Source organism: Styela clava, chromosome 1, assembly GCF_964204865.1.
Source record: "Styela clava chromosome 1, kaStyClav1.hap1.2, whole genome shotgun sequence".
Lineage (NCBI taxonomy): Eukaryota > Metazoa > Chordata > Ascidiacea > Stolidobranchia > Styelidae > Styela > Styela clava.
Window position 1 is genome coordinate 2527032 of NC_135250.1, and position 23211 is coordinate 2550242.

Sequence of the window (23211 nt, forward strand, 5' to 3'; positions counted from 1 at the left end):
TTTCACTGTTAAATGTTTTATAGCAAGTTTAGCTTGTTTGGTATCGATATAGATAGGTCTTACATAGGCTTTGTGGAGATTATTTGAATACTATTTTTCATATGCCGGTTTTATCACTTTACTGGAAATAAACATACAAAAAGTTCTTTATGAGAGTACATCATTAATCTGTTCAATCTACTTTGGTTGAAAATGGCTTCTGTAAACGTCTCTTTCATTCAATTATCAAACTAACATATTTTTATTTTATACAGGTGTTTAACTTAAATGTAGGAGTATCATTTATTAGCATAATTCAATGTTAATGTAGTGAATACATTGTTGCCGTGGTGCTTGGAATAAATCAACACATCAACCTGGAAAGATGTCAACCAAGTTCACAAAGGTTGGTAAACAGACTTGTAGTGTTTATTTATTATTCATAAATAAAGCAACCACACAAATTATACAAGTTGAAAAGTATATCACTGTAAATCCAGCAAGAGACATGTTAGCGCGACCAGCTTTATTCGAATGTTCTTCAAGGATGTCCCCAACGTGCTCGACAATGATGTCATAACTCTTGATCAACATAGACCGGCAGTTCACTAACATAACAAGATCTACTGCGTAAAATTTGCGTAAACCTTTCATTTTTTAAAATAACAAATTTTATCAAAAAAAAAAAATTTCAAAAATAAGAATAATCAACCATATTCAATTATGGTGAATCCGTTTATAACTTCGCTTTGTTTCAATTTCTCAGGGAACTCTTGTGTGGGTGAAGCACCCAGTGGAAGCATGGAAACCCGCAACTGTTGGGGAGATTTTATCGAAAGCAAAAATCAAAATTTTTTATTCAGATGGGAGTGAAGAGATTATTAAGTCATCGGTCAGTAGTTCTATATCATTAGGACATTTTCCAACGCTTTGTTATTAGTCTTATTTGTCTGTGATATCGAGATGACATAAATTGGAATCCCGCTATTCTGAATATGTCTCGTTCTCGCGCAACTCTGCTAATAATTTAAAAATACTAACTTCCTATCTACTTATTCAGTATTTCAGATTCCGATTTTAAAAACCCTGGCTGCCCCCTCCATGTGTAGTCGAAGAGAAAGCAAATTTTTGCGGGTTTGAGGCTCTTGAAATAACACAGTTCTAAATGTTTAAGATTTAGGAGCGATTTGATTTTACTTATTCTTTGTCATCTTTCTGCAACTTTTTGTCATCAAGAGCATTTCTTATTACATTTATTCGAATCTAAAAGCAATAGAAAAAGGATAAGTAGTAGGTCTGGTAAAACCCCAATCAATATCTCAATTGTTTCACATTTTTTTTCACAGTCTGGCAACCCCTTGCTTCGAATGATTCACTGTGAAGGAGACATAGAAGTGCAGAGAGTGGGAGAGAATGAAGATGAAGATTATCTATTCTCCGATGATTTGACAAAGATGTCACAACTTATTACACCAGCAGGTGAGAACGATATTCATGGAACCAAACTGAATATGGCGGTGATGGCCTAGCATAGCGGTTCTCGAACTTTTTGTTCAGCGGCGCACTTACACAAAAATGCTGCTTTTGAATAAAACTCAATTTTGTAATGGTCAATGTGTACTTAATGCCTTAAAGTTTGTAAACAGGTGGGCATATAGAAATAAAGGCAAAGTGTCAACTCTTCCTACTCATCTCTGCCTGATTTTTCTTTGAAATGCTTAAATTACTTATGTTTGCTAAACTCGGTTCAGCACATAAATGAACTGCAGCTCGTGAAATTGCAGCAAGAAGTGTCTATCTCTGTTGTTACATAACAATAGAGGCAGACTCTTTGGGAACCGCTGGCCTAGCAGTTAAAAATCGACTGCGCTTGTCGTCTCTGTTTAAATTTCATTTGAACCACCTTACCAAGGGTGTAATAAATTGTGTCGGCAATACCAAACTGGAAAGATAAAATTTCTTTAAAATAGTTACGTGTCAGCGGCCTTTTTATACAGGACACATTTACACTATATTAACCTATAGTGTGAACATAATTGGTCATAAAAGTTCTCATACACCTCCTTCACGAGTTTTGAGACAAAAGGCTGCAGTTTGCTAATGGATTAAACCAACATGCTGTCTTTTCTCTCATGATGTTCTTGAATTTAACTGAATATGTTTTTTACATGTAGTGGACAATTAAAGTTTAAGAAGTGAATTCTGCATAACTAATGTTCTTAGAAAAAACTTTTTGCATCAGCGTTCACCATATGTGCACTCATAATTTCCTTAGAGTGAACACTGTTTGGATCAAGTTTGCTTTAATAACAATGCTGTTTTTTCACAGTTCTCCATACTCTACACAAATCATACAAAGGAGGCAGATATTACAGCAAACTTGGATCTGGGACTGTTCTTGCACTTAATCCTTTCAAAGATGTTCCAGGACTTTTTACTTTGAAGGTAAAATATATTTCAATAAATGATGTTACTGTTGTATGCTTTGACAAAGTTGTGGATTGAGATATCATGGTTGTGGAAGAAAAGGTCGTCACGCAGTGTTTGGGTATATGCCTGTCATTGCACCTCTTAATAATGCCTTGCAAGAGTTCGCAAGTTTGAATCATGAATTGTATGCCTCAACCGTGGTTGTGGCGAGAAATGTCATTGGCTCGATGGTTGGTTAGAAATACACTTGCTGGATTTCTTGCATTTTCAATGTGGTTCTTGTCATTACTACGGGGGTTGTTCCTGTAACCACCACAATTAATAATTGATATTAGTAAGTTTTTTGGACATCTTCGATCTCAATACCCTTTCAATCTTCTTCAGACAATCCAATCCTACCATTCTGTATCATTATCCGAACTCCAACATCTGCCAGCCCATGTCTATGCAGCAGCACAAAGTGCCCTTGTCTCTCTCCGAGCTTCCGTAGGAAAAGTCAACCAATCGATTATTGTGAGTGGAGAGAGTGGCGCAGGAAAGGTGAGATTGTCTAAGGTTCTTAGACTAAATTCATGATGCTATTAAACCAGCGGTTCTCAGATAATCATGATCTGCGGCCTTCTAAAGACGGCCGGCTGGAAAACTGCACTGTGTCGCTGCTCGATAACCAGTACTGGTTTCCAGCGTCTCCATCCACTCTGTAAATACTATCCCTATCTTATTCTGCTCGTATTTGTATGTTGTGTATTTTCAGTATTGGTGGAAAAATAAATTACTGATTACTGTGTCCCTTAAAGATGGCCGAGTGTCCGATTCAAGACACCCTTCTTAATCATCAGTTATTTAAGCTCTATGTTTAAAATTGAAAAGTCAATAAACCGAAGTGAAATAATAAATACATTACAGTCAAATAATTGAACGAATCATAGTTAATTCACTTTAAATTATTCAAAGCAGCCACCCTCATGGCTGATGGTCCGATTTGAGAAATCCAATTTAAACTAAAAACCAAAATTATGGAATTAGAACACTCTAAAAACAATTTTCCCAATTGGTGTAACATTTTGTTGATATTGTTCTCAATTTTGATACTAAAATCTTAACATGAAAATTCTGTTTAAATGTATTTGGCATAAAAATACAAAGAATACCTAGTTTCCTGTTTCTTTTCCAGACTTGGACAGTTCGATGCTTGATGAGATATCTTGCCGAAGTTGGTATCGAATACAAACGTCGATTATCGAGCACCGACATGAGTTCGACACCTTTGAAAGGGTTTCACGTCACCCCAATCCGAGCTTCGATGAAAACCACTATTTACGAAGTCAGCCATGGCCACGGAAAACATTCAGTGACTCATAGCTCCCCTAGTGGCGATCCAAAACTACCAAACGGTTATTTGAATGATAAAGAAGAGGAGAAGGTTATCATGACAACTAATAACGATTCTATAGCGACCGATAGCATTTCCATGACAACAGATGATAACATTTCTACGGTAACTGATAGGAAACTATCATCTTCTTATGAAGAAATATTTGAAGATAACTTAAATTTGAACGTGAATAATAACAACGAAATAAAAGATCAAAATATTGATCCACAAGGTGGCGCTGGGGATAGTTTTGCGGCCCCGAAACAGTCCAAATTTGATGAAAATAAGAATTTAGGAAAAGTTCTCGACTTTGGAACGGAAGACGAAGACTTGTTGAAAGATGAGGATGATGATATCTTAGAAGATATGGATGAAACTGTTGAAGGTGACAATTTTTATTTTGTCGGATTCAAAGATTTATTATTGACGAATAAAAGGAGATATTGCCCATATGAAATCGATTATTCTGATTCGGGGGACACTTATTTAGGAAAGGGTGTAACCAGGAATTTACAAAAGGGTTGGAGGGGGGACGTTCTGAAATTTCTAATCGCCAGGTTAGGCCATGCCAGCGGGTCCGGCCGGAGGCAGAAAAACATGAAATTTCAAGTCTTAAGGGTCTAAAAAGTTATCAAGCTACGCAAAATAGCAAATGCTAAAAAAAATTTAAAAAAATGCTTTTTTTACTTTCCAAAATAAGGTTCTGACTTGTAAACTCTTCCTCTGGGTCCCTTTATTTGAGCATTGCTATCTTTTTTCAGAATGTATTCAATTCTGACTTTCTCTGATAATAACCATTTGTTTTCTTGTTGCAGACTTGAACACCAGTATCCAGATAGTTGACCGTATAGAACGAAGGATTCTACATTCAAATCCGATCCTGGAAGCATTCGGAAACGCTCATACATTGAGAAATGAAAACAGCAGCAGATTTGGGAAATATATCCAATTGCAGTATGATAGGTGAGTTTCATTTGTTTCAATTGGTGACCGTACATTTGAACCCACGTACATTTGAACCCATGTGTATATCCACGGGTTCAATCTATATGCGGGTGCTAAAACCCATGGGTTAGGGTTAGTATGGGTTCAACTATCCGTAAAACAAACAAAAAATTCATAGGTACAATAGCATACAGGTGCAATTGTCATGGGTTCAAATGTAATGGAACCATTTCAATTCATTGTCTTTTATGAACAAAAGCTGAGAAGTTTGGGTCGTACCTGAAATTTTAAATTCCCCAGTGATGAGTTAAAAATATTGCAAGCATCAATTTACTAAGCGTTTCTTACCATGTTGCCGACTCGGCAGTTTTCCAAAAATTTTCTGTATGTTCCAGATCAGGTACAATAGTTGGCGCTCAACTTCGAACTTATTTGCTTGAAAAAACTCGCGCCGTCCGTCATGATCCTGGCGAGAGGAGTTATCATATATTCTATCAAATGTTTCATGGAGCCACTGATGAAGAAAGAGACGAATGGAAATTACCTGAGTGCCCTTTCCCAGAAGGTAAATGATCTTCTTGTGTTGATAAGGGGGTACTCCCAAAGTATATGTACCAGTTTAGAATTGGGCAATAATTTTATTCCGATTTTCCTTATTTTAGTTCTATCACAAATTCGGGCACTGTCTGTGTTAGCTAAGTGAATACCCCCTGCCCATATGTTTCAGTCCCTTTACACAACTCGATGTAAAGTAAGCGAACAAAATTAGTTACCTCCATATTGGAACACACACGTATGATACAGAAAAATCTTTTACATTCCAAAGGAGGTTCTGACCCTCAAGGGTCTTCAAGATTGTGTATAATCATGTGATCGTTTTTGTGGTGACCTTACATTTGAACCACGTAAACCACGGCCTCTCTGCAGTTACCAGTCGAGCATGGATAAAGTTAACCAGTTACTCTCATCCGATTACTGTCACTCGCCGCCAAGTTATTTTTTCGAGAATTTCTGTCATGAAAAATTCCCTACTTTACTGATAAGTTGCGAACAATGTCAAGTCCATGCTTCTGAAAACGAATACCTCTCTAACCAATCTCATTGACCGTACCATTGAACCCACGTACATTTGAACCCATGTGTATATCCGCGGGTCCAATCTATATGCGGGTGCTAAAACCCATGGGGTTAGGGTTAGTATGGGTTCAAATACCCGCAAAACAAAAAAAATTCTATAGGTGCAATAGTATGCGGTTGCAATTGTCGTGGGTTCAAATGTAATGGAACCCCTTTTTGTTACCACTCTATTCTGTGGAGCTGAATAAATAGCTTTTTCTTGAAAACAAGTAGTAAGCTGGGGAAGTTAGTTATAAGCCATCAAAATCCCCAATTGGCCACAATGACAGAAACTTTTGATTTACATAATTTCAATATCGTTTTTCATTTATGTATTCAGATGGCAGGCCAAATCATGCCGAACCATCAAGCGCAGAGTTTGAAATGAAACAGAAATCAGATTTTCTTGAGACAAGATCATCAATGCTAAGGATAGGAATATCTACTCAAACACAAGAACTTATTTTTAAACTTTTGTCTGCTGTTTTGCACTTGAGACAGGTGAGAGCACTTGATATCCTTGTCAGTACTGTCCCGTTACTACTCCTCCCAACGCTATTAGGGGTTAAGGGAGTTTTACCCAGCATTGACTGGCTAACTATAGACCAGACTGGCCAACCACCTGAAAGTAATTGGCCCGCCCCTGCTATACTGCGTGCCATCTTGATGACTTTCAGTACTACATGTTATTGCCCCACCCCTATTCCCTGAGTTATTCACCTAATGTTTCAACTTATTACTTATCGATTTTAATCGGTAGTATGTTGATAGGTATTTGTCTGTCTGTCTGTTATATGGATGAATGAATGGATGGATGAATTATGGTGTATAATTAGAGAGTTATTAATTAATTTGTGATGGGACACAAGGTGTCACTATGGAGTAAGAGCGCTGTTTTGGAGGATCCCCTAACTTTCGATCGATAAGTCTTCGGTCTCTGACCGATATTCTCGCTTAATGTTTAGAAGTCAATTTTAATCACACTAGATATGTACTTGTATACGACTGTTAAAAACTTTAATAGAATAAGTATAAGTTTAATAAGAAATGAGTACAAATAAGACACTTCTGTTGTTTTCCCCACAAACTCTTGCTATCTCCAAATTTACTCATAAAGCTTGAATGTGCTCATCTGTTTAGTTGACCTTCGAAGGCTCAGATGACCTTCAGAACCCATGTACATTGGAGGAAGAGAATGAATTGAACAAATCAAGTCTTCAAACTGCAGCTGAGTTGTTGGGGGTTCATGAAGAGACTATAATGCAGGTATGAAATTTTAAAGTTCAGTCGTTCAGAGTATGTATTTAGTAATTATCTCCTTTCCTATATAGCACACTTATTCATGCCTCTCGCTCAGAGAAAGGCTACAATGGTGTGTACGCGCGGCGGTGCGGCCTTTTTACTTATCGATATTTAGATCGGTAAGTATGTTGATAGGTATTTGTCTGTTTGTCTGTCTGTTAAATGCACGCGATATCTCACGAGGGCCTGGTTGAATCTGCTCCAAATTTTGCATGTGCATTTATCATATCTTGGACCAGAAGCCTATTGATTTTGGATGAATTATGTCGTATAATTAGCGAGTTATTAATTAATTAGTAATGGGACGCGCGGTGTCACCTTAGAGTCATGAATCGAAAGCGCAGTTTCGATGGATAAGTCTTCGGTCTCTGACTGATATTCTCGTTTAACCTTCGATGCCAAGCAGTCAAGTCTGGCGGATAATTTTCTCCGTTCAATATTCCACCCTGACAAAATTTAACCATTGCCCTGGCTTTTAATGAAAGGCTTTTGGTGGATTTTGGCACTCATATTTCTGTGGGGTACGGGCACTACTTACTTGTTAGATGTGTATTGTTCTTTTTGTTGGATGCGTGTACTCTTCTGCTTGCTGGGGCTGGCACTCTTCTTATTGTTAAGTGCGGATACTCTTTTTTTTTTTGCACTACTAAAATAACCTTTACAATTTTTCATTACAGGTGATCACATTCAGAGAGATAACAGCACACAGCAATCGGCGTAAAAGTGTTTTTCATCGGCCATCTACCGTCGAAGAATGTAACAGTCGTAGGGACTCCTTGGTCAAACTCATCTATGAGATTCTATTTCACTGGATTGTTGAGAGAGTGGGTGATAGTGTTTGTGCCCCTGATAGTAAATGGTGCAACTTCATAGGTAAGTTATCGTTTATTCATAAAAAGTATGTTCTCAATCGTCATTTGAATGGCCGGTGTAAGGCTGTTGGGCTGCCATAAAGACACGGTGGGTTTTCAAACAGGGATGGATATTTGGTCTCAGTTACCATTTGAATGGCCTACTCCCCGGTAGATGACTATTGGAATGCCATATCTGACAACCAGTTATGAATGGATTATGATCTGATCGCCATCTTTGGGGCATTCTTATTGCGTATTGTGTTATTGAGCTGCCATTTAGACAGCAGGTTAGGAATATGTGGTCTATAGGTGGCTATTGGCATGTTTATAGATGGCAGATTAGGCAGACAGTAGGCAGCAGTTTTATCTGTCCTACATAACCTGCCCAATTTCTTACTTTGTGTCTTTATTCTGGGTAATTAATGGCCTCTCTGATTTATATCTTACATGGGAAACTGCGGCCCGCAGGCCAAATCTGGCCCATTTGGTAATTCAATCTGGCGCGCCTGATGCTGCCGCAACAAAACCAAAACCAAATTTTGACGTTTTAGTTAAAAAATAGCTCTAGATATTTGTTGAGATTGTGATTGAATTAAGTTTTGGTACTTCTGCTTTTGTAACACTGTAAATATTGTTCATAACTTTTTACGTCACACTTACATGGCCCGCCAGTCTAGGTGGGCAACATTTTTGGGTCTGGTCCAAAATCCTTGCTCACCCCTGGTCTATACCAACTAAGGATTATATTTTCCAGGTCTTCTTGATGTTTATGGTTTCGAAAGTTTTGAAAACAACAGTCTGGAACAATTATGCATTAATTATGCAAATGAAAAATTACAGCAACATTTTGTTTCAAGTTTCTTGAGAGAGCAACAGGTTGGCTCTATTTATATTCTACAGATTTGTGAAAGCTTATTCACTCAAGTATTGGTAATTTTCATACTTGAATTTTGTTTGTTGAAATTGTTTTTTTCCACCATTACAAGATTTTGCTCAAAAAAAGGTCAAGTGCACTCTCACAAAAGTAAGATAACTCAAATTAACATGAACGATCAGTGAAATGCCAAGAGACACTGAAACCATATACGATATGAAGTCATATTTGTAGATGAAGAACAATACCATGACTTTAATCGTATGGCAGACCACGATCTCCTTCTGATTACAGGAATATGATAGTGCACTTCCTTCTGTTATATTGCCACAAAATATTCATCTCAAAGTTTTGAAATTTATATTTATATCGCAGGAAAAATATACAGCAGCATGTTGAAATAAATATACCTTAATAAGCATTGTTTGGCAGTCATACTCGTATTTGAGAATCTGTGCATATCAAACTTTTTGAAAGGTTCTTCAATTCCTTTTCTTCTGTTTTACAGGAGGAATACACAGCTGAAGGTGTTGCATGGACTCCTTGTGATCTGACGGATAACGTGGATTGCTTACTTGCATTGGAGTCACCAAGGAATAGTTTGTTCTCTTTGTTGAATGAGGTGAGAAATTAGCAGAGTGAAAAAATTTTGTTTGAAACTAAATTTCAAATTATTGCTATGAGCAAAGGTATTTATTTGGATTGTATCGTTTATGAGGTGTTTCGCGCATTCACTTTGAACGCGGCTCTAAACAAGCATACATTTATACATATTAAGCTACTATTTTCGAACAAATATCACTTCATCTGGGTCAGTATTGCCACTCTAGTGCATGATGATTTAGGTGCACCTTCACTCTAGATAAGGCTTTGAAATAAAAGTCACTGATTCTCAAATATCTGTTATTCATGGAGACACCAGATTCTTTACGTTGTCTTTTATTACATTATTTTTATGAGTTGTTTTCACACTTTCACGTAGAATACGTCTCAGTATGAGCTGCCGCTGATATATAAGAATATGCTACTATTTTATAAGGAATCAGCATTTCGTACCCAAACGTAAATAAGGCTCATCTCTTTTGTCGAACCACTGAAATGCCCAATACTAATTATTATATAGAATTATGGTGGTGCAATAACGCACTGATATGTGTGGTGCTAATATTTCATTGAAATGACTTATTCTGTTAAAGTTTTCTTCAATCAATGAAGAAAAATTATTATTTTATTCCCCAGGAATGCAGATTAAACAGAGCCAGAGCTGGTGGGCAATTGAAGAGTCGTGTTGAGTCGATGTTTCATAAAAACAAATACATCATTCAACCAAGGATTTCTACGCAAGCCCCAAGCTTCTCTGTTGTTCATTATGCTGGGCAAGTTTCATATAGGACTGAAGACCTAATTGAGAAGAATAAGGTAATTTAGACATTTTTCAGTTAACATCCCTCACTAATATATAAAAACTTGAATAGAATAGTTGAATTTTTTTTTGCCTGGTCTTTGCTGGTGGCGTCAAAAAGAGCTAATTTAAAAAGCACTTTACTACACAAAACTCAGAGATTGCATTAAAATAAACACGATTTACAGAAACTGGGAGGCAACAAGCAGATATGGCACACGGTGAGCTGGTTTCAGCAACTTTAAAAATATGCCGTTGGACAAATGATTTGTGAATTTCCCTATCTAAACAAATATTTTTTCATCTCATACAGGGTGCTATTAAATTCTTTTTTCCCGAACAGGATGAAATTCCAAATGAGATTACACAACTTCTTGCTTCCAGTGGAAACAAATTTGTCTTCGACCTTTTCAACCAAGGTCAAACAAGATTCGAAGATTCTGAACAGACAGATCAAGAATCTTCAAAGCAAGGGAAACATAGGCCAACTGTGTTGACTAGGTTTAAGGTAAGTTTTTGTATGATGCTTATTCATGTGCTTTTTTCTGAACAGGGACCTGTGTAGGCATTCACTGCTATCTAACTCTAGGATAGGAGCTGTTACTTTTTAAAGCAGCGCTTCCTAACCTTTTTCAGTTTGCAGCCCATTTTTATTGCCCTTATTTTTGTGCGACCCCCAATAAATTGGTAATTTTAAAATTTGAAGCCAAAACCTGTACTTCACGAAGTAAAATTCATCTTCATTGCGATTTTCTCTTCTATTCCAGAAATCTCTTGACGATTTGCTTGACACTCTCGGATCAACGGATTGTCATTACATCAGATGTATCAAACCAAATAAGCAATCTGTACCTGATGTGTTTGATGCAAAATTTGTGAGTATCAAATTGTTCATTCAAACGGGCCCTTAATCAAGTTCGGGCGGTAAAACGAGCATATACGGTATTTTTGGACTTTTGCCATTGCCTCAAATCTCACTGGATTAACTATATATCTGCATCGTTTCAGGCGCTTTACACTTCTCAGCAGTCGCTCAGAGATGTTCTGTTTACTTCTGGTTAAGCCTTCCAGCAAATCTTACAAAAAAAAAATACCTTCAACTTTATTCATTGTTCATGCCAATTTCCAATTTTTTTAGGTCCTCAGTCAGCTAGAAGCATGTGGTGTTGTTGAAACAATAAGAGTCTGCGCTCCTGCTCATCCCAATAAATTATCCTACAATGAATTCCTGGGAAGATATGGATTTTTGCTTCGAAGAAATGACATGAATGCAGAGAATGGTACTGAGATTGTAAAAGGTAAATATAGTGTCTCGCCTTTGGGTTATCTCACAATGGTATTTGCAATATATTAATAAGGGCTTAGCCAAGTGAATATCCCCTGCTCACAGGCTTCCGTCCTTTTACGCAATTTGATGTAAAGTAGGCGAACAAAATTAGTTACCGCCCTATTGGTACACATACTTCTCGAGTGCCTGATTTTACACAGTTTTAATTACTAAGCTATATAATATAACATACATTTGTAACATTTGTGTAAATCTTCAAATTTTAGAGCCATCTCATAAGAAACGTCGACGAAGTATGACTAACATAGATTTACGTCGGGATGCTTGTGATCGAATATTAAAACAAATCAACAAAAATGAGAATGAAATTGAGGATGAGAAACCATTGCAGTATGGAAAAACAATGATATTTTTGTCATCAAAGTTGGTAAGTGGCCTAGTGAAGGGTTTTCCAACTGGGGGGTTCGGGACAACTGCACAGGGGGTCCACAACGATATGAAAAGAGTCTGGTTGATATTTTATGATTGATTTCAATAAAAAAATCTGTTGCATATTTTCGTTAGCGATGCAGACGAATATCCATTGCTGTTAGAAAAGGCAATTAAAATTTGATTGCCTTTTGCAACGACCTACATGCGTGAGGAACTCTGGTCTACTTGGTAGATTGTGGGACTTGACTATTTTGGCATTGATAATCTTGACTTTAACCACCCAAGATATAATGCAGGGGTGTGCGACTTGCGACCTGCAGGCTAAACGAAGCTCATGAGAAAAAATTGTGCAGTCCGTGGAGAAGTACCAATTTTAGATTATGTGCGGCCGCGAATGAGTTTTAATTTAGTTTAATCTGAGGTGTGCAAGTATTTCAAACCTCTTGGCGTTGCAAAGCCTGCACATGAGTCCAATTTGTTATCTATGACGTTATAATGCTTGTTAACAGCTTGCTTGTGCGAAGCGAATAATGCTTGTCATAAGATTGATAACCAAAATTTTTGTGCTTGCAACTATTAGAAAGCCATGTTAAATGAAGGTCTGGCCCGCGGTTTCGCCCAGTTATATGTATCTGGCCCTCCAGTTTCAAAGGTTTCCTACCACTGGTGTGATACATTGGTTGGGGCAAAACAGAAAGATTAGCAAGATGGACCTAATAATCCGAATATTTTTGATATATAAATTATTATTTGCTTACTACTTTCTCTATAAGGGTAAGGGAAATCCTGACATTTTTCCGGTGACCGTACATTTGAACCCATGTGTATATCCGCGGGTTAAATCTACATGCGGGTGCTAAAACCCATGGGTTAGGGTTAGTATGGGTTTAACTATCCGTAAAACAAAAAAATTTCATAGGTGCAATAGCATACAGGTGCAATTGTCGTGGGTTCGAATGTACGTGGATTCAAAATGGAACCATTTTTTTTCTCTAGCTATTCTGGTTTTTAGCAAGTTCTTCCCTTCACTTTCAGTTTGAATCTCTTGAGTCTTCACGTTCACAAGAAATAGTCACGTGTACTGTCACAGTTCAACGAGCTTGGCGTGGATATGTACATCGAATGAAATGCAGAGCTGAACGAAAAGCTTTGATTGCGAAGCGAGAGAATGCTGCAACTGTTTTACAAAGGAATTGGACATATGCAGTGAATTTAAGGTATTTTGACTCATTTTTTTTATATTTATTGTGGTTCGGCAGGACTATTTACTCATACTATGCTTTTGTGCAGTTAGGTCCATATGTTGGTGACCGTACATTTGAACCCATGTGTATATTCGTGGGTTCAATCTATATGCGGGTGCTAAACCCATGGGTTAGGGTTAGTATGGGTTCAAATATTCGTAAAACAACAAAATTGTTCATGGGTGCAATAGTGTGCAGGTGCAATCGTCGTGGGTTCAAATGTAATGGAACCCCATATGTTTAATGAGTTGTTTTTACACCTTCATTCTGACTTACGAGGTAACAATGCGCAGGTGGGAAACTGATTTTCCTTTTCCTTCACTTCTTTGCCCTTGAGAAAACTCCCTGTTCTTCCCAGTTTCTCTCCCGGTCAAGAGACATTTCAAAATTTGTAATGCATATAATTCCAAATAAAAATATTATAAAGTAGACCACCTTGCTATAAAGTCCCTTCATACCCTTCTGCAAATGTAGACGATTTTATGAAAATTAATTTCTGAAAATGAGTATTCTCGTTAAAACACATTCTTTGAAAGTAACAATTTCAAATTTATTCTCTTGACTTCTTTTAGTTCCCCACCGTATACATGATTATTCTCACAATAGTTTATTGATATTTAATCCAATAATTTCATTTGTATTGATTAAATCATAATCAATAAATCATTATTTATCGTTGGGAATATTTCATATATAGTATAGTATAATACTTCCCTATATTATTAAGACAGAGTTAGTGTTATAGTGTGGTAGTTTAGAGCAGGGGTGTGCAAACTGGGGCCCGCGGGCCAAATGCGGCCCACAAGGTGATATTGTGCGGCCCGCGGAGTGCCAATTTTAAATGGTGTGCCTGCATAACGAGTTTTTAGTTTGGTTATTCTGGCACGTGCGAGCAATTCCAATCACTTTGCGTGACACAGCCTGTACCAGTACCCGAGTACCACAGTCATATTAGCAAAACTAGCTGGCAAAAACAGTTTTTGTGCCTGAAACTACTATAAATTATATCTTAAATAATTACTCGAATCTGTCCCTCCTGTAATAAAGGTTGCACACCCCTGGTTTACATCAGTGCTCTTCAACCTTTTTGTTATTGTGAAACCCATGATATAATTTTTCGATTTTTATGGAGCCCCAATTAACAAAATTAAAAAACATGAAATACTCGCAACACAAAATATTTATAATTCAAATATTTCTACTCCAATAATGAAACAGAAAGCGTGAAATTCAATGACTAGGTTGTTCTTGCATTTCCTTTGCAATCTCCTTGAATTCTCATGCTCATGTCTACGCTCTTTAAACAACTTCGCAATGACGCATCAACATGCTGAAGCAAGAAATGATTTCCCCTGAAAAAAAAAGCGTGGAACCCCTAAGGAACCCTATAAATTCACGGAACCCCACTGCAGGTATTGCGGAACCCTTGTTGAAGAGCACTGGTTTAGAGTAATCAAAGTTATATGTTTTTTTTGAATCTTCGCTCTAGGAGACCCTTATTCTCAGTCGTTATGTATTTTTTTCTGTGTTCAATATTTATTGTGGAGAATCTTTCCTATATTGTCATATGTGATTATTTAAATTGCATATTTTAGCATTCTTAACTATATTGTGTCTGTTTATTAGCAACAGTAATTTATCTGTCGAGTCATACTTGGCTTACTCTTACGTGAGTCATGTTTTGTTGGTGCTTTGTGAAGTAATTAAGTAAACTTAGGTCATGATACTAGGATCTGTTTAGCCTATTTTGAAATTATAGGTACGTTGGTAAATATATTGAGGAATGTGTGTTTTCTCCTAATTGCCGCAAACAGGGCTCTAAACAAGCAGACATAATAGTACTCCTGAAGTATGTGCACCAAGATGTCGCATAACCTGAACCCTAACCTGGTACAAAACCTGAGTTCAGGTTGTGTGCCATCTTGGTGCGCATATTTCAGGAGGTCCGACATAAAGTGCTAGGAATTTGGGAAGGCCAAAATTTTCACAGTTCAGGATAACCTATCGATTATACAAGGGATGTGAACAAAAAATGTTGCACATCCCTATCTTACATCTTAGATAGGGTGCAGAGGTGGAATTAAATCATAGATGTCTAACTATTGAAGCCGGCATGGTTAAGTGCAAAGTTGAGCCACTCGCCCACTCCTCTAATTTTTTTTTAGGAAATGCAGAGAGGAACGTAGAAAACTTATCATAAAAAGATTTAACTCTGCTGTCTTGTTGCAACGATGTTGGTTGATGTATAGAAGAAAAACTGAAGCAAAGAAATGGAGGAAAACTGAAATCAGGAAGAAAGAGAATGCTGCAGTTGTTATTCAAAAAGGTAAGAGGCGAAATCTTCTCAAAAAATCAATTTTTCAAGTCAACTGTGCTAAAATCATAGTCGCATATGCTTTCACGTGGAAGCTATTGCATGCATATGAAGAATTGAAAACATACACTGATATACTGAAATCTACACATTTACTAGAAATAGAGAAATATCAGTGTCTAGTGAAAAATTCAATACAATATATTCCAACCAGACTTGGTTTTGTTTTTCGGTGTCACCCTATTTATATATTGATTCTGAAGAGCGCATTTTGAATAAATTCTTTGATTAATGATATTTGATGAAGTACTGTTTTTAAATTACATCCATTGAAGTTACTGTTTTTAAGTTATTCAAATATCTATATAGAAAATATAGTGTTGGGGAATAAATTTATATTCGTTTTGCCTGATATTGTTGCATAATACAAGGTTTTTCCACAATGTACCCAGTTTTGATACATTTTATGACTTTTATTTTCTGTTAATTGTCTGTGTAGTCATTCGAAACATTGGCTGAATTACATCATTTGCGTTTTATCTGTTTCTCATGTTTTACTCTAAATCAGTGGTTGGCAACCACTGGGCCACGGCCCATCGCCGGTCTGCGGAAAGGTTACTACCGGCCCGCAGAAACGTGGCACAAAAGACGGACAATGTCCCAATAACATGTTTAGTTGATTAACAACTCAAAACAATAATTAGTTGAAAAGAGTCTTTGTGATTTATATGGTACTTCGGCAGTCTTTTGGGCAATACTTCTTACTGAATACCCCTGCATTGCAAAAAAGCTTTACAGGAATTTTTGCATCTATGTGAAGTCGGGTTTTTAAAATTGACAACTACATAATCACAGTGGGCTGAACGTAAAAAACACATTACTTGAATAACATCACCTTTATTCTCGGAATTTAATATCAACCTATTTATCCTATAACACATATAATTTATTACATAAGCTTATTCCGTCTGTACAAGGTGGTCCGCCAAAATTTTGATCAGGCTTCACCGGCCCGTCACCGAAAAAAGGTTGCCGACCACTGCTCTAAATGAACTTAGAAGCTTGTAAGAATGACATATTGATATCAAAAATCAGAGGGCGAAAACTTCAGTGTTATTTAACATTCTTGGATTGAAGAATTCTTTGAGTCTAGCATCAAGATGTGCCTTAGATTCTTGATCGAGAGTAGCAATTTAGTATTTACAGAATGATATTTAAGGTAGATAGCAGTCAGAAATTACTGCCTATAACAGGGGTTCTCAACCTGGAGGTCATTGGATGGGCAGTCGAGTTTTTTTTTTTTTTTTAATATCCTTTAACAAAAGAAAACTAAGTAACTACCAGATGAAAATGAATGTCAATTGAAACTCAGCGTATATTTTCTGATCAAGCGTTGTTGCGGTTGTAACGCAACAATGTGATATGCACGGCTTTTAAGCCAAACTGGGAAATCTCAAAGACAATGTGCTGCGAGCATTGCAAAAAGTGATGTGCTCATCGAAACTTGAGAAAGATTTCAAGACTTCATTGGCTGGGTGGAGGACAAGATCAATAACATCAACACGAATATTTAATTTAGTTACAGCAGTTGGTCAATGAATTGTCGTTGCAGCAAATTGTCAGTCAATATATCACAACTTTGTTTGGTGTCTGATTATTGGGGGTTCGCGTTGATTGTTTTGTGACCCGGGTTGGGAGGGGGGTACTTAACAGAAAAAAGGATGAGAACCCCTGGCGTATAGTCCCATATAATTAGTTGTTGTCTCTGAGAAAGGGCCTGTGTGTTTTGCGAGAAAAGCTCATGTGTGCGTGCCATTAATACTAACTTAATCATATGTTGAATTATGGGTTTACGTCTGTTTTACTGGTCCAGGCTAGATATGGGAACCAGTTATGTAGAACAGTGTAGGAAGCTGTAAGAAATCACTCTTGCTGAACATAGTGAAAGCCATGGTATATCCTTGAGCTTGAGGTATGCCCCAGAATTTCGAGAAAATTTATTTAACAGGGGTGGGCAACATACGGCCCGCGACGAGATTTTGACCTGCCCGCTGACTGTACATCAGTACTTTATGATTTTACATTATTACACTTTTAGTACATCGAGATAAATTCATTATGTGTTTTTGGTCTCTATTTTTTGTAAAGTTTAAACTTCACTTTAAAAGCGATTTATAATTTTCTTTCTTGCATAAGCGAATAAACATCTGATTAAGATATTGAATACTGTTCATGGTATAATCCGGCCCGCCGAGGACTTCATTTTCCCACATCTGGCCCGCCAACTAGAGAAGTTACCCACCCCTGATATAGATGATATAAAATGAGATGAAAAACGTTCAGAGCATATTTATTTTAAAATATTTTATGGCAGGTAGAACAGCAGAGAAAAAAGTGACATTTGAGAAAGGTAGCCCATCAGGTGAGAATATAGAATAGCAAGAGTGTGTCAGGTTAGGAAACAGTGTGATAGAATCGATTTAGTCTTCCCTTATAGATGAGTAAACAGAATGGCTTACCCTAGTTTAGATCAGGTTAGTATCTAAGGACAGCTTACTCAATGAGGTCAGGAGATCATAATCGATTTCCGTTTTGATTCTTGACAAGGCTTTATGTTTATGATGTCTTGATTGTAAAAACATTTGTGAGACTCTTCTGGTGTTCATTTTAATGGTAAATTTCAACCAGAAGTCTCAAAAAAAACATTTTCGAGTTCACGACCAGTTTTGGGAGACTCGAGTAATCCAAATAAAATGACTCCGACCTGCACTCAACTCACCGCCAGTGAGACTTAGCCCAGTGATTGACTTAACTCGGATTATTGAACTTGACTATCAACTTGTGGGTACCGCTGCTCGTTAACCAGTATTGGTTTCTGCGGCTTCCTTCACTCTGAAATGCGATTTTTTTTATATTGTAATTTGTATGTTGTGAGTGCTTTTTCAGCATAGTGAAAAAATAAACTACTGATTACTTGAGGCTGATGGGCATCTATCCAACGCTGATCCAAGCTATGCTCAACTTGATAAGGCTTTCAAAAAATGTAAATGCTATATTTTCTCATTTAGTTTTCAGAGGCTGGAGAATCCGTTGCAAATACAAAGACCTTCTAGATGCCTGGAGACAACTCAAACTCTTACCAGAACAAGATTATCGGCGAATGGTTGAAAAACGTTTGAGGATTCTTCTCGGACCTGAGCCCTCGCTAACCCCTTCGCCAACTTACGAAGCGATTCGAGCGAGTTTTGAAATGCCTGTTGTTCCCCCTCAAAATTCGAGCACACGTACACCATCTAGTGACAGCGGATATTCTCAAGCGAGTTGCACAAACGGTAACGAGAGTATGAATGAGAAATTAACTGTTTATTATGACGAAACAACGTCTAAAAATGTCATTGTTAAAGAAAATGTCATTGACGATGACCTTGAACCCTATGAGCATGACCTTCACTTTCATTTGCACCCTGCAGTGATCACATCGAAGTCACCAATACATGACCATAATCGTTTGAGTGGAACAAGCTCACCCAAGCATGACCATAAACGCTTAAGCGTTACAAGCTCACCCATGCGCGGTCAAATCCTACCTGGTACCTCGTATTCACCAATTGGTATTCCGAATTTATCTCTACATAATGATAGCATGACAAGTTCACCAATGCATAACAGTCACATGACAAACTCATCCATGCATGACTCTGTTCACATGACTACATGGAAATCAGATATGGATTTACCTTTGGAAAGACTATTGCATTCAGGCGGTGGAATTAGACATGCAAAGTTGGTCCGCAGTTGCACAAGTTTGGACAAGGTCGCAGAGATCAAAGGTGAACCTCGCAGGTCAACATCAATGCCAAAAATACCGAGAGGTCCTGGTGTTATATACGCGTGGCACAACCGAGCTGTTATCTCCATGATGACCTCTAAACGACCTATGTCCTTGTCATCTGACCCCATGACCTTGATCGAAATGCAGTATAACGAAAGTTCATCAGTTTTGACAACACCATTTTCTAGTCTCAGAATCCCGAAACGCAGCCAGGGGCATCGTCGTAGGGTGAAGCATCGCCATAGTGATAGACATGCTCGATTGAGTCCACCACAATATACTTCGTACTCTTGGTCACCCACTCGGTTTAAAAGGATTCCTAAGAGTGGAAGTAACTGTATTTTAAAATACGCTGATGTCCCTCCAAAGACACCAACGAAAAATTAAAGACTTTTCATAAAATTCACGCATACTACTTTGACATGACCTTGAGATTTTTCGTACTGTGTTTTACGCCTCCACATCTAATAATGCCATGTACAATCAGCCGAACTAAAAAGCTGATATTTTTGTATTGCATTCTTTGGTTTAAACACAATCCAAAAACCACGTGTTTGATACAATCTTCAAATTGTATATGTGTATATTTTTTTCAGTGTATTCATGCCTTCACATCTGATAAAGCTATAAAAGCAGCAAGTGACACCAAAAGCTAATATTTTTTGAAAAAACCATAATCTTTTTCGGTCCGCCATATATACAGTGACTTGGTGGGCTTAAAAGTTCTTAGATCGCCTCTATTTAAATTGAAATTGTTCAAATGTATAAACTGAGCTCTTGATTTTTTTTTTTCATACAATATACAGTTATCAATCATTAGTTCTCATGCGAGACATTCAATTGTTTCCCTCTATGTTGATGAACTAAGGCAGTGGTTCTCAACCTTTTATGACTCCTGGCCCCCTTTCGGAGGCTTTTAGCACTCATGGCCCCCACTTTAATATTCCAGAGGTATTAATAGGGTTATTTTCATTGATAGATTCCAAATCCCATTATGTTAAAACAATTTGCACAAAAGAGAGCGAAAATACCCTGCGAAATAACCTTGTTGAGCAGCAAACTAGGAAAAACTGTGAGATTTCTTTTAAAGTGAAAAGTAAATTCAGATTTCAGCCCATCCTTGTGGCCCCCCTCCAACTCCTCTGTGGCCCCATTAGGGGGCCCAGCTGAACTAAGGCATATGTACTATACTCACTCCTTGTATACAATTTTGTTTGTATTTCAACTTATAACTTATACTTTTTAGGCATTTACATGACTTTAGTTGATTTTGCATAGCTTTGCACTTTATTTAGATTAATTGCAGTATATAGCGTATTAATTTGTATTTTTTGATGTACAGGCCCTCTGGAGTAGGGAGGGGACTTTCCCAGTAGAAATTTTTCAGTGTGTATTCACTTTTATTCGCTAAAATAGAGATTTAAAGTAAGAAGGGGATTTTCCCAGAGAGGAAAAAAACTGTATAATGTATATTTGCTGGAACACAGACTTAAAGTAGGGAGGGGACTTACCCCATAAAGTGTATATCTGCATGTATTTGCTGGAATACAGAAACTCAAAATAGGGAGGGGTCTTTCCCCAGTAGAGAAAAATTGTAAAATTTGCATGAACTATGAATTTGTCATGTGGAAAATCTAAACTTTTCAAAGATAAGATAAAGCTCGAATTCCAGAACCAGACCATAGACTATAGTCTTCACAACTCTGGTACTTACTTTAATGGACTTTGCCTCTGTTGTGTTATATGTATGTCTGTATTTGTTCACTGCCATTGCATAGTCCTTTTTCATTCAGAAGCGACATTCTTTTACCATTACTTGTTATACTTCTCTTCTTTGCTTGTACCTTTGCCACAAAAACAATTTTGCATGCATTATATGTCCGATTGTAATTTCTTTTTCACTCATCTCATTTTTTAGACCTATATTTCTGGGGTAAAATTTTTTGAGCCCCATTGAATCTGGTGCTGTTATTAATCATATTTTTATACATATGGCTTGCTGGTGCTGTATTAGTTCCTAATCCTTTTGAGTTACCCAGACTTTTTTGAATGAATTTCTACTTTTGATGTTTTGGTCCTACTCAAGGGAGATTGATGAACAAATTTTTTTTTAATTATACTTTCAATTCTGAAATGAAAGACTATGTTTACTCTAATCATTTGCCTAAAGTTTGAAATCTAACCTAACCCAGAACATACAACGATTCCCCAAAAGATATTATGAATCCCACTTCATAGGACAGTACTAACCATTTCATTTTGTTTACCAGTCTTTTTTATCTATTCCAAACCAAAACATATCATTAAATCCTATTTAAAACTCAGAACAGTCCTTAATCAGCTTATTTATGTAATGTCATATTTCAATTCAAGACTGGTGGTGCTTAAGAAAAATTTAGGTACTCCTGAAGTATGCGCACCAAGATGTCGCACAACCTGAACCCTAACCTGGTACACAGCCTGAGTTCGGGTTGTGCGCCATCTTGGTGCGCATACTTCAGGAGGTCCAAAATTTATTATTTTAATGTTAATGACAGGTGAGTGAACATTGCAAAATCTTATCTATTGGTGCACTTTGTCAGCACTGTGATGGGTTTTTCATTATTGTAGAAAATTTCACTAATAAATTTGTTTGCGAGTTTATGGATGTTTTTTTTTTCTTTGTTGTGTGTTTAAGATCTGGGAAGAGAAAGGGTAATAATGGCTTTTGAGATATGTTCTTCCTAAATGCACTGATGATCTATGCATATCTTGATCTATCTCATGACTGGGGAAAATGGAACAGACAAATCAATCTGATGAGGGTAGTATTTCTAGGCGGAATGGAAAGCGATGAGTTGGTAAACTCTTTGCACAGAGCATGAGCAGACGAAAAGCTGATTTTTATTTTTTCCAAGCATAGTAGCAATTTAACTGCTTCGTATGAGGGATATAGTACAGAATAACCACAATCATGGCAAACTCTTTGCTTATTAATAGAGGATAAGACTCGACGTAGTCGGGTTGAAGAAAAGATCAGTATGTATTTTTTCACCATAAAGAAAATACACGCGAACAATAGAATGAAGAAACTTGAATATGGCATTTTAGGGTGAAAGGTGGCGCGAGCACCCGTGATCTAACAGTAATTAATATATTATCAGTGTAGCAATATTGTGTTAATTACTTTAGATCAGTTTGTTTTCATCAATGATTACTCTGTCTACACCAACGACTAACATACCGTCTACACCTATAATTACTGAAAAGAGTCGAACATATATCATGAAAAAAAAGTTTACAGCAGAACAAACGACGTAGTGTGTTGAAGAAAAGATTTTAATTAACATATGCATAAATGTGAAAAATATAAAATTGTATGCATTGATTGTTGAAATTTTTGTAGAATAAGTAGGCCTATACAAATAATGCCACACAAATACTGGTGTTATTCCCGTTTTGTAATTTTTACTTTCGCCGTGTATAATTAAATTGGGTATCATATACCCGTACAGATTATTAAGTAATCCACCTCAGACAAAACAAGATTCGAATAAAGACGTTTTAGATTGGATTGAAATATCAATCATGTGATAATACGCTGGTCATCGGACATATCTAGTTCAGTTCGACCAATCTAATGACCTGGCCCCTCTTTATTGGGCAGACCAATGACATTAAACAACATGATAGGCAACTCTGACGTCACTCCATAAGACTACATGCGAAAGATTGTATTTCATGATACGCTCCAATGCACATATTTCTCGTCGCCTTTCGCGACCGTTTTCGGCTCGCTTTTGCTACCCGGCGTCTTCTTTACGTGTAGTGCCTGCCTTTTTGCG

General features: G+C 37.1%; 1 protein-coding gene across 2 annotated transcripts; it reads left to right on the top strand.

The window, feature by feature from the left end:
- Positions 1–234: 234 nt before the first annotated feature.
- LOC120332570 (unconventional myosin-XIX-like) lies at positions 235–22030 on the top strand. Of its 2 annotated transcripts, XM_078116273.1 has the most exons (22): positions 235–385; positions 746–871; positions 1326–1458; positions 2309–2424; positions 2794–2949; positions 3584–4169; positions 4600–4747; positions 5125–5294; positions 6186–6346; positions 6986–7111; positions 7825–8020; positions 8756–8877; positions 9384–9497; positions 10115–10294; positions 10621–10785; positions 11045–11152; positions 11416–11575; positions 11832–11992; positions 13033–13214; positions 15407–15567; positions 17930–17977; positions 18624–22030. In XM_078116273.1, exons 1-22 carry the CDS (start codon positions 365–367, stop codon positions 19772–19774), a joined length of 4491 nt encoding a protein of 1496 aa, XP_077972399.1. In that variant the 5' UTR covers positions 235–364; the 3' UTR covers positions 19775–22030. The 2 variants fall into 2 exon arrangements, with proteins under 2 accessions (XP_077972399.1, XP_077972401.1); XM_078116275.1 differs by lacking the exon at positions 17930–17977.
- The last annotated feature ends 1181 nt before the right edge of the window (positions 22031–23211 follow it).

What these genes read in the sequence shown, in the direction of transcription:
- LOC120332570 (XM_078116273.1), top strand. Translation starts at nt 365, where the DNA reads ATGTCAACCAAGTTCACAAAG. An exon ending in ATGAAGAGACTATAATGCAG is followed by an intron (nt 7,112 to 7,824) that starts GTATGAAATTTT and finishes TTTTCATTACAG; the next exon opens with GTGATCACATTCAGAGAGAT. An exon ending in ATGTGTTTGATGCAAAATTT is followed by an intron (nt 11,153 to 11,415) that starts GTGAGTATCAAA and finishes CAATTTTTTTAG; the next exon opens with GTCCTCAGTCAGCTAGAAGC.